Source organism: Hyperolius riggenbachi, chromosome 7 (genome assembly GCF_040937935.1).
Source record: "Hyperolius riggenbachi isolate aHypRig1 chromosome 7, aHypRig1.pri, whole genome shotgun sequence".
Lineage (NCBI taxonomy): Eukaryota > Metazoa > Chordata > Amphibia > Anura > Hyperoliidae > Hyperolius > Hyperolius riggenbachi.
Window position 1 is genome coordinate 43729897 of NC_090652.1, and position 16956 is coordinate 43746852.

A 16956-nucleotide genomic window follows, 5' to 3' on the forward strand; every position below is an offset into this window, starting at 1 on the left:
ATAATAGAGTAAGTGCCTCAACCTTCAAGCAAGAAGAAGAAGTAGCGCCCTGCCCCCAGGGTCGGTCCAAGCAAGAAGAAGGGGCTGGTCCAAGCAAGAAGAAGAAGTAGTTCCATATCAAACCAAGGGTGAAGAGGGATAATTTGCATATTTAGTAGCAGTGCATTGTGGGTAACCACAAATGTTCACTTATAGCTGAATTATTGCAGATTTGGTTCTGTTTTAAGAAGGCAATTTACACTAAGCTTTGTTTTTTTTTTTTTAGTAGGAGGGCTTTTTGGTCCCTTTTATCCCCCTATACATTCTTAGTAGTTTGGGTCACCCCAAGCTGCTTGGTTACTCTGTTGTATTGGTCTAAGCCCTATCTCATACAGCCATATCAATTGCTGCTGTGGACTGATGAGGACCAAAAGTCAGAAATAGGCTGTCACATGTGGGTTTGATATGACTGTGTAAAATGTAAAGAGGAACTCCAGTGAAAATAATGTAGTAAAAAAAAGTGCTTCATTTTTTACCATAATTATGGATAAATGATTTAGTCAGTGTTTGCTCATTGTAAAATCTTTCCTCTCACAGATTCACATTCTGACATGTATTACATGGTGACATTTTTACTGTGGGCAGGTTATGCAGCTGCTCCTAGCTGTTTGGGCTGTTAGAGACAGCTGTAAACAGCTAATTCCTGTCTGTGAACATTGTTACATTGTGGCAGTTTGCCCAGAGTACTGCGGTACTCAGAGCTTCTTGTGGGAGGGGTTTCAGCACAAAATCAGTCATACAGCGCCCCCTGATGGTCTGTTTGTGAAAATCATTATATTTCTCATGTAAAAGGGGGTATCAGCTACTGATTGGGATAAAGTTCAATTCTAGGTTGGAGTTTCTCTTTAAATCTATAGATTTGCTATACACCATAGAGATGGGAAGTTTGGATCTTTTCAATGATCCGGATGATTTGAATCGGATCATTGAAAAGATCCGGATCTTTGAATTGAATTTTCGGATCATTTTACTAGTGAAGCAGATGGGATGAAATGACTAGCAGGACGGGACTTTCCCTGCACTGTACATTCAGTTCAAGGCAAGCTATGTGTCAACTTCTTTGATATATTTTACTTTTAGTTCTGTTTAAAGACATGATATGTAGACTTGTGCAGAATGATAAGATAACCTTTCCCCACCTAAAGAGAAAGGTTTAGCAAGCAAGGGGCCTTATCACCCCCAGAGTTAAAGGACTTCCGAGGCCAAAATAACGAAAATGACACTACCTTTTTATCTGCAGAATCCATGGAGGACGCCCTCCACGACCTCCGCTCCGTACCGCCATCAATCTAGACCTTTTAGTTTAGTTAGGGCTTGTCCCGACCCCACCGAACGGGTCGCATCCATTCCACCCCTAAGATGGCCGCCTTGATCCGCGGCTGCGCAGTATGCTTTGCCGCGAGTGCGACTGCGCAGCCTTTGGCCTGCCTCCAGCCGCGTAGTGGTTCCCGGCATCCTCCTGAAGTGTACGTCAGGCGCGGCTGGAGGCGGGCTAAAGGCTGCGCAGTCGCACTCGCGGCAAAGCGTACTGCGCAGCCGCGGATCAAGGCGGCGGCCATCTTAGGGGTAGAATGGATGCGACCCGTTCGGTGGAGTCGGGACAAGCCCTGGGGGAACTAAAAGGTCTAGATTGACGGCGGTACGGAGCAGAGGACGCGGAGGGCGTCCTCTGTGGATTCTGCAGATAAAAAGGTAAAGTGTCATTTTCGTCATTTTGGCCTCGGATGTCCTTTAAGTCAACATTTTATGACCTGCCCATGTGATTCTCCCTGAGCATGCTGGATATTCTGTAAATCAGAGCTTTATTTATTTTTAGGAGCGATCCGCCGACCGCATCTGCCAGTGAAACCGCTTGGCTAATGTATTTCAATGGGATGGCGCACACCAGCGGTTTGAGGTTTGAGGCAAACTGCAAACCTGGGTCCTGCAGCACGTTTGCGGTTTGCAGAAGTGTTTCTGCCTCAAAGTAAAGTATAGGAAAAACGCAAACCGCTCTGGAAAACGCTACATCAGAACGGTTTGCCATGTGTTTTTGTTACAGAAGCAGTTCAGTAACAGCTTTTAGGGCCCATTCACACCTGAGAGGGAATCGCGCAATTCCCACTCATGGCAAACCGCTAGCGGTTTAGTAAAAACCGCGACACATTGTTGCAAATGGCAGTGTTCTCACTGCCGCGTTTGCAGTTAGCGATAACCGCAAACGCGTTTCATGCAGCAGTTTGCCGGCGATTTGCGTTTAGCGATTGTGATTAGCGCGCTAAGCACGCTAATCACGATCGCTCCAAAACCGCCGCAAAGTCCAGTGATTTTTCCGTGTTAATCGCGGGAAAATCACTCCCGCAAAACGCCAGCGGTAATCGCCGGTGGTTTGCGATTGTAGGTGTGAATGGGCCCGTAACAATATGTGTAATCTGCTACCCGAAAACGCTCCTAAAACCACTAGGCATGTTTAGAAAACGTCTCTAAACATGCCTAGAATTGCTTTGAAAATCTGTTTCAAAAAATGCTAGCATTTTGCAGATCTGCTAGCGTTTTTGGTGTGCACTGGGCCTAATAGTGGGTGTGTGAGTAGTAGTACACATTGCTAGCAGTGATATTTGGTGTGTGAGTAGTAGTACACATTGCCAGCAGTGATATTTGGTGTGTGAGTAGTAGTACACATTGCCAGCAGTGATATTTGGTGTGTGAGTAGTAGTACACATTGCCAGCAGTGATATTTGGTGTGTGAGTAGTAGTACACATTGCCAGCAGTGGTATTTGGTGTGTGAGTAGTAGTACACATTGCCAGCAGTGATATGTGTGAGACAAGGAGTTAACTTTGTAACCAAGAGCTGCTGCCTGTGGTGCCTGTAACCTGATCCCTCAGTGAGCTCAGCTGGGAGGAGTTGCCTCTCTCACTCCATCCCTAACTCTTCGCTGCACTTCCTGTTTCTTCCACTGTGATCCGAATCGTTCACTGTGATGATCCGTATGATTCAACTCACAAAAAGGATTCGGATCAAAGATCCGAATCGTTCATGATCCGGACAACACTAATACACCAGCGGTTCTAGATGCTTGCTTGACTTACCAAGGGTGAAAAGGATAATTTGCATATTTAGTAGCAGTGCATTGTGGGTAACCAAGCTTTGTTTTTTTTTTAGTAGGAGGTCTTTTTGGTCCCTTTTATCCCCCTATACATTCCGAGTGGTTTGGGTCACCCTCAGCTGCTTGGTTACTCTGTTGTACTGGTCCAAGCCCTATCTCATACATCCACGTCAATGAGTGAATCTGTGAATGCATTTGTTTGAACATTTGCATGCGAGAGTGTGAAGGGTTAATAGATTTTTTTTCAGCCATATCAATTAGAGATGGAAAGTTCGGATCCTTTCAATGATTCGGATGATTTGAATCGGATCATTGAAAAGATCCGGATCTTTGATCCGAATCTCGAATCATTTTTACTAGGGAAGCATTTGGGGGTAAAGTGACTAGCAGGACAGGACTTTCCCTGCAGAGGACAGAGAAGGGGAGGGAGTGGACGGACAGAGAAGGGGAGGGGGGTGGACGGACAGAGAAGGGGAGGGGGGTGGACGGACAGAGAAGGGGAGGGGGGTGGACGGACAGAGAAGGGGAGGGGGGTGGACGGACAGAGAAGGGGAGGGGGGTGGACGGACAGAGAAGGGGAGGGGGTGGACGGACAGAGAAGAGAGGAAGTGGACTAAGAGGGGTGAGCAGAGAGCAGAAATGTTTTTTGCACACATTACCCACATGCTGCAATCATATGCTCACAGTGAAAGAAAGCATTCCCCACCCCAATGTGTCCTGTTTTCACCTCCAACACGCCTCATAAATGTAGGGAGAAGTGAAGTGCAGCTGTTTAGAGCAGAGTGCAGGAGGATCATATTGCACAGCAATCACAGTGCCTGTCATTGTAGCCCAGCACCTGTGCTTCAGAGCCAAAACTTTCCCATTTGTTCACTATGCGACACTACAAAACAGACAGCCTAAAATCAGCAGCACATTGCAGCCAGTGTGCTCTACACATATCTGGCAGTGGCACCGATGTCCCCTCTCTCTCATCTACCTGTCCCTGCAAGGCTGGCTCCCCTCCAACAGAGCGATCCATCTCTGCTCTGCTTCCAGGACCCTGCTGCCCGCTGAGAGGGGGGCGTGCTGCTCCTGGCCCCGCCCCTTTTTTGATCCGAATCATTCATTTTGGTGATCCAGATGATTCAACTCACAAAAGAGATTCGGATCAAATATCCGAATCGTTCATGATCCAGACAACACTAATATCAATCCCTGCCAAGTACTGATGAGGACCAAAAGTCCAAAACAGGCTGTCTACATGTGGGGTTGATATGACTGTTTAAAATTTAAAGCTATAGGTTTGCTATACACCAGCGGTTCTGGATGCTTGCTTGGCTTACCAAGGGTGAAAAAGGATAATTTGCATATTTAGTTGCAGTGCATTGTGGGTAACCACAACTGTTCACTTATAGCTGAATTATTGCAGATTTCCTTCTGTTTTAAAAAGGCAAATTACTCCAATACAGTGGGTAGCATTGCAGGAAGTGACGACAGTGGAACGCACGCTGGAACGTGGAAGAGGTGAGGCATCCCCGCCCACTGCCTCTTACTAATAGTGGCGGCTGCTGCTGAGCTTAAGCAGGAGGGGGAGCGCACATGGGGGATCCAGGTGAAGGAGGGAGGTCCTGCTGAGCTTAAGCAGGAGGGGGAGCGCACATGGGGGATCCAGGTAAAGGAGGGAGGTCCTGCTGAGCTTAAGCTGGAGGGTGAGTGCACATGGGGGACCCAGGTGAGGGAGGGGGGTCCGGCTGAGCTTAAGCTGCAGGGGGAGCGCACATGGGAACCCAGGTGAGGGGGTTCCCTCCCCGCCACTGTGCCCAATACCCCCTTCCTGCCCTCTACCCCCTTATGCGGTGTATGCTACGCCGCGCCTTGGCTAGTATTTAATATTTTCCAAATAAAACATCTGAATAGTAATAGGATTGTGCCAGTCCATTGTTTTTTGTTAGATTGAGCAGTGTGCAGTTTATGCTGGTGATTGTTCTCTATCTTTGTACACACTGTATACTAACTTTCTACCTATATACTGCATATTCTAAAGTATACTAAGGGCTTGATTCACTAACCGGTGCTATCTGTTAGCACGGCTGTGAAAAGCCCATTTTGTGCATGTAAAACTTTGCATCGCGTGTAAACTATTGAGTCGCGTGTAAAATGTCAAATCATGTGTAAAAATTTGCATTGCGCACCGAAAACATGGCATCATGCACAAAGTTCTTTCAATGGCACTCGGTGTGCCTAAAAAATTCCATGTTATTTACAGTACCATGCGACTTTTTTAAGGGGCATAGAATGCAACCCTTTAGGTGCATCAGGTGCGACATTTCCAGGGCACTGAGGGCCACATCTCACGCGAAGGCGAATTAGCGCACAAAGGGTGCAACGTTAATGTCGCACTGTGCGACATCTTTAGCACACCGCACAGCGCGCGATCTCTGGGCTTGCTTACTGCTTAACACCCTAGTTAGCATGCCCAAACCCTTTAGGCGTGCTAACTAGGTTAGCACCACTTAGTGAATCGAGCCCTAAGTATAATCGTGCTACTCTGTACACTAACATTATTCTATCCTATATACTATATATTCGCTATACTTTATACTACCTAAAAATAATGTACACTCACGCTGGGCAATACAGGTCGCTGGGAGGAACGGTGAAGGGAGAGAGGACGTTGCTGATTGGCCCGGGGCCGCCATGGAAGAGGTGAGACTAGTTGCGGCTTCTGCTGAGCATACTCTGCTTTAGGAGAGGGGGCAAAAGAGGTAGTCCCTGACTTTTTGATGTCATCGCGGTGCATCAGCGGGCATTCGTATGGGCGGGTCACTTGTAAGTTGGGGACTACCTGTACCTTTCCCTTCCAGGTCACCGTGGATAGTGGAGATAGATGTCATTTGGCTTCCAGTTATTGCTGGCGGTTGAATAACAGTGTTTTTATAGTAATTTGTGCTCCGTCTTCAGTCGGTGCCCAAATTACTCACTAGCCGTAATTCCTATTACAGTCTGTGGGGGCGCCGGCTGCGCCCAAATCTCCGGCACTGTTTTTACAACGCTTCATAAGAGACCTCCTCAACAACAAACACATGGCCTGCATAAATATTATTTTGTAATTTTTGGGGAAATATTTACATGGCCAGTTAAGCATGTGTGCACTTATTATTCAAATAATAATAATAATAATAATATTAAAAAAATAAATAAAATGTACAAAAGTGAAATTTAAATAACATTACCTCGACAAATCGGCATCTTTTCCCAAGTTCCATTTATGCATGTGATCTTTCCATTGCCTTCAAGTGTATAGATGGTTACACACTGATACTTCACTGAAGAACCTGATTTATAGGTTGAGTTTATACTTCCTGCGACTTCTGCATTAGGTACCACTGGTGGAGCCTCACAGTTCTCTGAAGACACACACACAAAAACATATGAATTATAGTTTGAATTGTTTTTCTCTATTTCTGAGCATTGTACAAGAATGGCTAAATGAACACATGTAATATTCAGCTCAGTTACAGCTATGTTATTTGGATAAGGAGGTGTTCGGGTTCCACTGATACCACATATTTTGTGAACATCCGCGTACGTGCTTAATCCATATAACTGAGACGCTCATTAACCGACCAGTGCATATAAACAATTGCTTGAAAAACAGGTATTGTTGGTGGTACTAAAAGAAACTCAGAGAGATCAATTAAACTAAAGCTCTCATACTTACCCAGGGCTTCCTCCCACCCCATAAACACGTCTAAGTCCCATGCCGTCCTCCCGCGGTCTGCCGCTCAGCAGCGGTGAGTCCCGGTAACAGGCTCAGTCGATGCGCACACCTGCTACGCATTCGCATGCGGCTTCCACAAAAGACGAATATCTACACCCCTGTGCAGAAACTGAAGTCCTGCTGGGCGTAAATATACTGTCCTCACCATGGGAACTGGTTAAATCTCATAAGAATACTTATATACAAATCAGTGTTATTGCAGTGCTGCAGTGATTACCACAAACAATTAATCTTTCAACAGCACAGAGAGGAGCTACAGAGTGAGAGCTGTTACTAGATGGGAATACTCCCTCTGCTGCCAGCTCAATGTTTGCTGGAGGGATCACTGTGACTTTGCCAAAGGGAATTTCTCGTGAATGGCTGTATCACATATCACTATTGGCACAGTCCTCTATCCACTAACCACTTTACCAACAGCGTGAACATGGCGGCAGCCCCAGGACTGTTCCATGCCAGTTGGCGTGAAGACCTGGGATGGGGTTTTGCAGGAGATTGTGCGCTGTTGCCCACGCATCTCCGCTTGAATGATGGAGCTCCGCCATCAGTCTTCCAGGGGCAATAGCCGCTAGGACACTGTTAGACAGCGAAACCGCTGTCTATTTACTCTGTACAGCACTGCGATCTCCAGCAGCGCTGTACAGCTGTCCCCCTGGGCGGCATAAAAGCGATCCGCTGTCATAGGCTGAAGCCTATGAAAGCTGATCACGCTGATTGGCTGGTGGTGGGAAGGAGGGTGGGTTAGAAAAGTAATTTTAAAAATAGTGAAATCAATTGGAAAAATAAACAATATTTGTAAAAAAATAAATAAAGAAACATTGTGGGAGCGATCACAGCCCACCAACAGAAAGCTCTGTTGGTGGGCAGAAAAAGGGGGGAATCATTTTTGTGCTGAGTTGTACGACCCTGCAGTGAGCCCTCAAAGCTGCAGTGGCCTAATTTGTAAAAATGGCATGGTCACTAGGAGGGCTTAAGCCTGTGGTGCTTAAGTGGTTAATGTAGGGATGGTCGGAACATTTCCTCTGAATACTGATTTCTGAGTTTCAATTGAAAATCGGCTAATCAGAAATTGCCTGCAGAAATTGGAATGCCGCGGAAATGCTGCATTCCTGCAACTCGGAAATTTTTGACCAACCACAGAACCAGGAAGCATTTGGCCAATCACAGCATGCAGAATATTTCTGCAGAAATCAGAATGCTGCAAAAGTTGTAGACCAATTACAAGACTCGGATGCTACCAAATTTTTCTGAGTCTTGTGACTGGTCAAAAATGTCTGTGGTATTCGGATTTCCCAGATTAAACTCTGCATACCATGGAAATCAGAATACCAAGAACATTTGAGACCAGTCACAAGACTCGGAGAAACACGGTAGTATCTGAGTCTTGTGATTGGTCTAAAATCTCTTCAGTATTTCAATTTCCAGGGAAAACATTTGCATTCTCTGTGTGGTCCAATATTTCCGACTCTGAAGTTTTTGGCAAATAAGATCATTTTGTAGTGTGTTAACTGCTTGAGAGCACAGGCTTACACCCCCCTAGTGACCAGGCCATTTTTTTTACAATTCAGCACACTGCAGCTTTAACAGCTTGCATGCAATCCCCGCTAATCTCTGCCCCAGGACTTGATGCCGATCAGCATTAGGCAGTCCTGGGGGAGCCACTCTGTGGCCGCCAATCTGCGGTAATATGTCGTAGAGTGGTTAAGGATGTCCACATAATAGCGGACATCTGCAAAATATAGCGGATTCCACAAAAAAGAAAAAGAAAAACTACTTGCTGCACTAAGAGCATTATATCTATATATCATTTCAATGATCCCCAGCGTGCGATCATTGTAAAAGTAATACATACGATCATTGAAAGTAATACATACACACATTACTTCCTGTTAGCGTACTAATAGTATGCTCAGGTAGATAATGAGTGAGGATATCTTGTGGCCAAATAGTAAAATTACATCCACATACATTTATTTGAATAAAATGACATACACATACATTTAAAATTAGCCCCTTACCTCCCTCAATCTCCCATAGTTACCCAAATAAAACTTTTGCTTTAAAATAAAAGAAAAAATAAATAGTTACCTTGGGGACTGAACTTTTTTAATATTTAAGTCAAGAGGGTATATTACTGTTACTTTTGTAAATATGGGCTTTTAACTAGCGATGGACGCAAAACTAAAAAAAATGCACTTTTATTTCCAAATAAAATATTGGCGCCATACATTGTACTAGAAATATTTTAAGCATTGCAAAAACCAGGACAAATGAGCAAATAAAATGTGTGGGGTTTATTCACAGTAGAACATTTTATTTTAAAACTATAATGGCTGAAAAAATGAGAAATAATAAATGTTTCCATTTTTTTATTATTCCCATTAAAATGCATTTAGAATAAAATAATTCCTAGCATAATGTACCACCCAAAGAAAACGTAATTGGTGGTGAAAAAAAACCAAGATTTAGATTGATTTGTTGTGATAAGTAGTAATAAAGTTATTGACTTATGAAAGGAAGGACCACTGACAGGTGAAAATTGGTCTGGTCCTTAAGGGGAAAAAAAACCCTCAGTGGTGACCTACTTAAAATGATATGCATTTTTTAACAAAAATGGCAAAAAAACACCTTTCCGCATAAATCAGAATTGGAAATTATGATTTGGGGGGAAATATGTGGAATCGGTAACCAGTATTCACAGAAATCAGAGTTTCCAGCAGAATCCAAAATCGGCACTTTTGACCATCCCTACTTTAATGCCTATGTACCTGTCAAATGGACTTCCAGAAAATCCTCTAAAATTGGAAAAAGGAGATGACTTCAAAGAACTTTTCATGTATGGCACATCATTGAGAACTTACTTCTGCATGCGAGATCTGTCCACCGTGTATCCTCACAAGTGATATAATCTATATTGGCCGGTCCAGTGGTATATCCGGGGTCACAATCGTAAAACACACGGTCACCTGGTAAGTATTTTGTCTTTGTCTGTTCTCTAAGTTTGCCATTTGAAATTTCTGCTGGGGGTCTACAGACACCTACAAGTAAAAAATAAAATAATTAAAAATAAATACATAAAAAAGGTACCGTGTGAGTAACCCAAAGGCATAGCTATCAGGCCATTAGCATTTCTGCAAGCCCCAATGCCCATGATGCTGTCACTGCTGCTAGTGCTAATCAGGCGCCTGCCGATGCTGATATTTAGCTTCCTTGCTGCATATTGTGGCTTTACGGCAGGGCGGGTTAAGGATTGGGGGAGGTAGGTTTAGGGGGTTAGGCTTAGCACGGGGGGGGGGGGGATGGGGGGTGGAGGGAGTCTAAGGTTTAGGCACCAGGGGAGTTTCTTAGTGTTGGGCACCACCGGTGGGAGGTCTTAAGGCCATAGGTTTAGGCACCATCATGTGGTTTCTTAGAGTTAGGCGCAACCAAGGAGGGATGGTAAATTATATAAAAGAAATAAAGTTTTCAACAGGTGTCAATATGTGTCACCAGCCCCCTACTTGTCAGATTGCTTAATACCTCCCAATCTGCAGGTGCATCTGGAATTGGGTGAACAGACAGGCCAGGAGGAAAAGTGTGAAAAAAAAAACTCTTTACTACGCACACTCTTATGGTTAAGCTTCCATCACTTTTCAATTGTAATGGTAATATGTCTCTTCTGACTATTCTAAGCCTGCGGATAAAAATGATTAGCACAACCTGATTGAAACAATGGCCTCAATTCACTAAGCTTATCTCCTGTCTTTTACACTTCTAGAGTTATCACCATAGTGATGAGGCATGTAGTATTCAGGAATTATTTTACCTCAGGAAAACCTAAAGTGAACTCTTCTGTCTTTACGTTAACTCTTCAATCCTTAAAATAACTCCAGAATTCTAAGGTTAAAGACAGGCTGTTAATTAACTGCGTGTGAAAATAACTACAGAGGCGGTAACTTAACTACAGAGGAGGTAACTTAAAAAATGAAGAGATAAGATAACTTTCTCACTGTGTGGAGGTAAGTTTTCTCTTGCCTTATTATCTCCAGCATGATCTTAGTAAATTGAGGCCGATGTGGCTTCTTAGGGTAGTGTTATCTTGATTAAGGCAAGAATGTGCTCTGTGGTACTCAAATCCGGTAAATAGCCATAAAATGACTTTTAGTTATTTTATTAACAAATTAGCTGATTGCCCGGCGTTGCCCAGGTATGTATTTGGCTGGTGTTGGCTCCACCCACTTTTATTAACCCTAACACACAATTATTCAATTACCAAGTTTGTGAGCTTTGTGGTCTTTGGCATCAATAATTGGCATTGAAATGAAAAAATCTGATGGGCTGTTAGTGGCTCCACCCCCTTTTCTGAATTTGAACCCCAGTCACCCAATGACCAACTGTACCAGGTTTATGCCATTAACAGTGCAAGAATGGTAGCAATTAAATATTCCCTTGAAAAGCAATAGGTGAAGCTTTATTCACTTTCGTAGGCTCCACCCACTTTTCTGAATATTAATCCCATTCACTGAGTGACCAACTGTGCAAAGTTTAAGAACCCTGCCATTAACAGTGTAAGAATGGCTGCAGTTTACATTTTCTCAGTGAAATGTGTATTTGTCTCCACCCACTGATGACCCGGCATTTCCCGGGTATGTATTTGACTGGTGTTGGTTCCACCCACTTTTTCTAACCCTAACGCACAAACACTCAATGACCAAGTTTGTGAGCTTTGGGGTCTTTAGCATCAATAATTTGTATATTCCCATAGAAATTAAACAAATCAGATTGGCTGTTTGTGGCTGCACCCCTCTCCAGCATTTGATAACCAGTTACTCAATGACCAACTGTACCAGGTTTGAGGCATCCGCTATTAACAGTGTAAAAATGGCAGAAATTTAAATATTCCCTTTGAAAATCAACAGGAGATTTTTTTTTACTCCACCCACTTTTGTAACCTTGACACACAGTAACTACTCAATGACCACGTTTGTGAGCTTTAGGGTTCCAGGCATCAAAATTGTGTGAATGGAAGCAGTTTATCCAGAAAAGCAAATCTGATTGGCTGTTTGTGACTCCACCCCTTTAGTGAATTTGAACCCCAGTCACTTGATGACCGACTGTAGCAGGTGTGAGTCCTCTGCCATTAACAGTGTAAGAATGACAGCAGTTTCAATATTCCCCTTGAAAATCAATAGGTGAATTTTGATTGGCTCTTGTAGGCCCCACCTACTTTTCCAAATTTTACTCCTAGTCCCCCAGTGACCAACTGTGTCAAATTTGAGAACCCTGCCATTAACAGTGTAAGAATGGCTGCAATTTATATTTTCCCATGTAAAAAAGTTAGTTGTTTTTGGCTCTCCCCACTATTTCTAACCTTGACATAGTCACTTAATGAGCAAGTTTATGAGCTGGGGACATCAATAAGTTGCATTTTACCATTGAAATTAAACAAATCTGATTGGATGTTTTTGGCCCACTCCCTTTTCAGAATTTAAACCCCAGTCTCCCAGTCACTGACTGTACAAGATTTGAGGCCTCTGCCATTAAGAGTGTATGAATGGCAGCAATGTAAATATTCCCCTTGAAAATCAAAAGGTGAATTTTGATTGGCTGCTGTAGGCTCCACCCACTTTCCTGAATATTAGTCCCAGTCACCCAGTGACCAAGTGTGCCAAGTTTGAGAACCCTGCCGTTAACAGTCTAAAAATGGCTGCAGTTTACATTTTCCCATTCAAAATGAATGGCTGAAAGTTGATTGGCTGTTTTATGCTCCGCCCACTTTTCCTGGATTTGTAACCTCGGTCACCAAGCGACCAACTGTGCCAAGTGTGGGGACTCTGGCTTTATTACTGTGAGAATGGCAGCCTTTTCCATTTTTTCCATTGACATGAATTGGTGAAATCTGATTTGCTGTTTGTAGCTCCGCCCATGTGTGCAGGGGGGATGCGAGATCCCCAGAACATATCATCCCAGGTAGTAAGGGATCTGTATACCAAGTTACATTCAAATCAGTCAAGCCGTTTTCGAGTGATCGCAGCACATACACACACACACACACACACACATACACACATACATCCAATTTTATATATATAGATGGAATATAATTAATATCTACAGAAAAATGATTATGAATAAAAATCATGAATACAGTAGCCAGAATATGAGATAAAAAGCAGAAAATGAAAAAAATGAATACTTTGTTTTTTTTTTAGGGGGGGAGAAGTATGAGTCCTTTGTAAAAGTCCAAGAAAGTTCCTTTGTTTAAAAGTTAATTTAAGATGAAAGACAGTCTCAGTTCTCTGCTGGCTCCAGAATATTTAACCCTCCTGGAGGTTTGTCAAAATCCGCCAGGGGGCAGCAAATACGTTTTTTAAATTTTTTTATTTTTTTTCATGTAGCGAGACGAGGTCTCGCTACATGATAGCCGCTGCTGAGCGGCATCCCCCCAGCCCCTCCGATCGCCGCCGGCGATCGGAGATCAGGAGATCCCGTTCAAAGAACGGGATCTCCTGGAGGGCTTCCCCCGTCGCCATGGCGACGGGGCGGGATGACGTCACCGACGTCATCGACGTCGTGACGTCAAAGGGGACTCCGATCCACCCCACGGCGCTGCCTGGCACTGATTGGCCAGGCAGCGCACGGGGTCTAGGGGGGGGGGGGGGGCGGCTGCGGCGACGCGTATAGCGGCGGATCGGCGGGTAGCAGCGGCGATCGGGCACTGCACGCAGCTAGCAAAGTGCTAGTTGCGTGCAGCAAAAAAAAAATTATGCAAATCGGCCCAGCGGGGCCTGAGCGGTGCCTCCCGGCGGCATAGCCCGTGCTCAGCACGGGCTTACCGCCAGGGAGGTTGAGTGATGTTACAAAATGAAACCGTTAGATTCCCCGTAATTCAGGCCGGTAAGATCCCTGTGCCTCAGAAGTGATAGTTACCACTAGAGATGGGCCGAACGGTTCGCCGGTGAACGGTTCCAGGCGAACTTTGGGGGTTCGCGTTCGCCTGCATCAGGCGAACTTTTGCGGAAGATTCGATTCGCCCCATAATGCTGTATTGAGCAAAATTTTTAGCCTCCATTTCACTGTCAAACACACTGCTTTCAGTGCTAGAGAACCCGCCCACCCTCCCTTCAAGCTAGGTCCTTTATACCATTTGACTCAGTTGTCTGGCTACACTAATTAGTTATGGGACAGCTGCTACACACACTCTGCTAGGGAGATTTTAATTGGCCACCCTCCTCCTCCCTCCACCCTTCTACCTTTCTCTTCTGCCAGGGAATTATACTATTTTAAAAACCAGTATACATCATACCATAGCTGGGAATACATACATGAGTATACATCATACCATAGCTGGGGATACATACATGAGTATACATCATACCATAGCTGGGAATCGAACCCAGATCTCACTGTGTGGTGGGCACGTCACCCTAAGCACTGTACCACTACAGAAGTAAGTGAAGCTAGCCTAAAATGTAACATTTATGCTCAATGCAATAGAACCATTAGGTTGCTTAAAGGAGAACTGTAGTGAGAGGTATATGGAGGCTGCCATATTGATTTCCTTTTAAGCTATACCAGTTGCCTGGCAGCCCTGCTGATCTATTTGACTGCAGTAGTGTGAATCACACCAGAAACAAGCATGCAGCTAATCTTTTCAGATCTTACAAAAATGTCAAACACCAGATCTGCTGCATGCTTGTTCAGGGTCTAGGGCTAAAAGTATTGGAGGCAGAGGATCTGCAGGATAGCCAGGTAACTGGTATTGCTTAAAAGGAAATCAATATGGTAGCCTCCATATACCTTTCACTACAGTTCTCCTTTAAGCAACCTAATGGTTCTATTGCATTGAGCATAAATGTTAAATTTTAGGCTAGCTTCACTTACTTCTGTAGTGGTACAGTGCTTAGGGTGACGTGTCCACCACACAGTGAGATCTGGGTTCGATTCCCAGCTATGGTATGATCTGGTGTTTGACATTTTTGTAAGATCTGACAAGATTAGCTGCATGCTTGTTTCTGGTGTGATTCACACTACTGCAGCCAAATAGATCAGCAGGGCTGCCAGGCAACTGGTATAGCTTAAAAGGAAATCAATATGGCAGCCTCCATATACCTCTCACTACAGTTCTCCTTTAAGCAACCTAATGGTTCTATTGCATTGAGCATAAATGTTAAATTTTAGGCTAGCTTTACTTACTTCTGTAGTGGTACAGTGCTTAGGGTGACGTGCCCACCACACAGTGAGATCTGGGTTTGATTCCCAGCTATGGTATGATGTATACTCATGTATGTATCCCCAGCTATGGTATGATGTATACTCATGTATGTATTCCCAGCTATGGTATGATGTATACTGGTTTTTAAAATAGTATAATTCCCTGGCAGAAGAGACCCTCCTCCCTCCGGGAGGAGGGTGGAGGCCAATTAAAATCTCCCTAGCAGAGTGTGTAGCAGCTGTCCCATAACTAATTAGTGTAGGCAGGCAAATGGTATAAAGGACCTTGCTAGGAGGAGGGAGGGTGGGCGGGTCCTCCAGCAGTGATGTGTATTTTACTCAATTAGGTGTGGCTCCAGGTATTAGAGCTTTTGAAACATGTTTTCTATCATTTTTCCAGTTGATAGAATTTTTTTAAACTTTCAAAGTTCGCCTCCCCATTGAAGTCTATTGCGGTTCGCAAACTTTTTCGCGAACCGAACCTTTCGCGGAAGTTCGCGAACAGGGTTCGCGAACCTAAAATCGGAGGTTCGGCCCAACTCTAGTTACCACGCAGGTTAGCGTGCATACGTGTGCTTATTATGTATATCTGCACTTGCGCAATAGAGCTGCTGGAGGCTGAAGGGAGTGTTTGGTGGGCAGAGAATGAGGCGGAGGATGTAGAGGAGGGTTTGGCTGGAGGATCTGGTTGCGAGCGAGGACAGCAAGCTCAAACATGACTCTGGTGGCTCTATTGTGTGTGCGCAAATGTACGTGTACATATGGATGCTATGTGAGCCAACAGTGCCAGCGTTCCATACGGGAAACTCCTACAGTGCCTGCAATTATTTCCGTGTTGCGGGGGAGCCCGACCTCGAGGTCGGATCCCCGACCGGAAACAATTTATAAGAAACTGAGCAGCTGCAGAAAGGAAAAGAGGATGCGATCCTACTAACGTAGGTAACATGCAGCCATGTGTGTTTTCCCTAGCACTGTTTGCCTGGTGACTCCTTTAAGACTTTTAGTGATGTTTGCATGGAAAAAGGGGCCACAGGAAAAAGGGGCCCAGCTGAATAACAAAATGGTGCTGGTAGATAATGAAATCTTAAAGGGATACTGTAGGGGGGTCGGGGGAAAATGAGTTGAACTTACCCGGGGCTTCTAACGGTCCCCCGCAGACATCCTGTGTATGCACAGCCGCTCACTGATGCTCCGGCCCCGCCTCCAGTTCACTTCTGGAATTTCTGACTTTAAAGTCAGAAAACCACTGCCCCTGCGTTGCCATGTCCTCGATCCCGCTGATGTCATCAAGAGCGCACAGCGCAGGCCCAGTATGGTCTGTGCCTGCGCTGTACGCTCCTGGTGACATCAGCGGGAGCGAGGAAACGGTAACGCAGGCGCAGTGGTTTTCTGACTTTAAAGTCAGAAATTCCAGAAGTGAACTGGAGGCGGGGCCGGAGCATCGGTGAGTGGCTGCGCGGGCACAGGATGTCTGCGGGGGACCATTAGAAGCCCCGGGTAAGTTCAGCTCATTTTCCCCCGACCCCCCTACAGTATCCCTTTAATAACGATAAACATCGTTGTCAAACTTGGTTAACTATCAATATTGTTTTACAAACAGATGGAAGATAATTTCGAAAAGATATTAATGCTGAATATCATTACGTAATTCAACAATACAGATTGACCCAACCCTACTCTCCCACAGAACCCTCCCCTGGTGGTGCCTAAAACGAATCACTCCCCTGGTGGCGCCTAACCCTAATCATCCCCCTGGTGGTGCCTAACTCTAACACCCCGGTGGCGCCTAACCCTAATCCTCCCAGCGGTGCCTAACCCTAACCCCCCCCCCGGGGTGCCTAACCCTAACCACCCCTCTTGTGGTCCCTAACCACCAC

The 16956-nt window shown here is 44.9% G+C and overlaps 1 protein-coding gene across 3 annotated transcripts in view; it reads right to left on the reverse strand.

The window, feature by feature from the left end:
* LOC137524286 (complement factor H-related protein 1-like) overlaps positions 1-16956 on the reverse strand; it is a 95755-nt gene that overhangs the window by 14891 nt on the left and 63908 nt on the right. For all 3 annotated transcript variants that reach the window (XM_068243974.1, XM_068243971.1, XM_068243972.1), the window contains exons 5-6: positions 9748-9924; positions 6342-6515 (exon numbers count right to left, since the gene is read on the reverse strand). In XM_068243974.1, coding sequence (XP_068100075.1) covers positions 6342-6515; positions 9748-9924 — 351 coding nt within the window. The remainder of the gene's footprint in view (positions 1-6341; positions 6516-9747; positions 9925-16956) is intronic.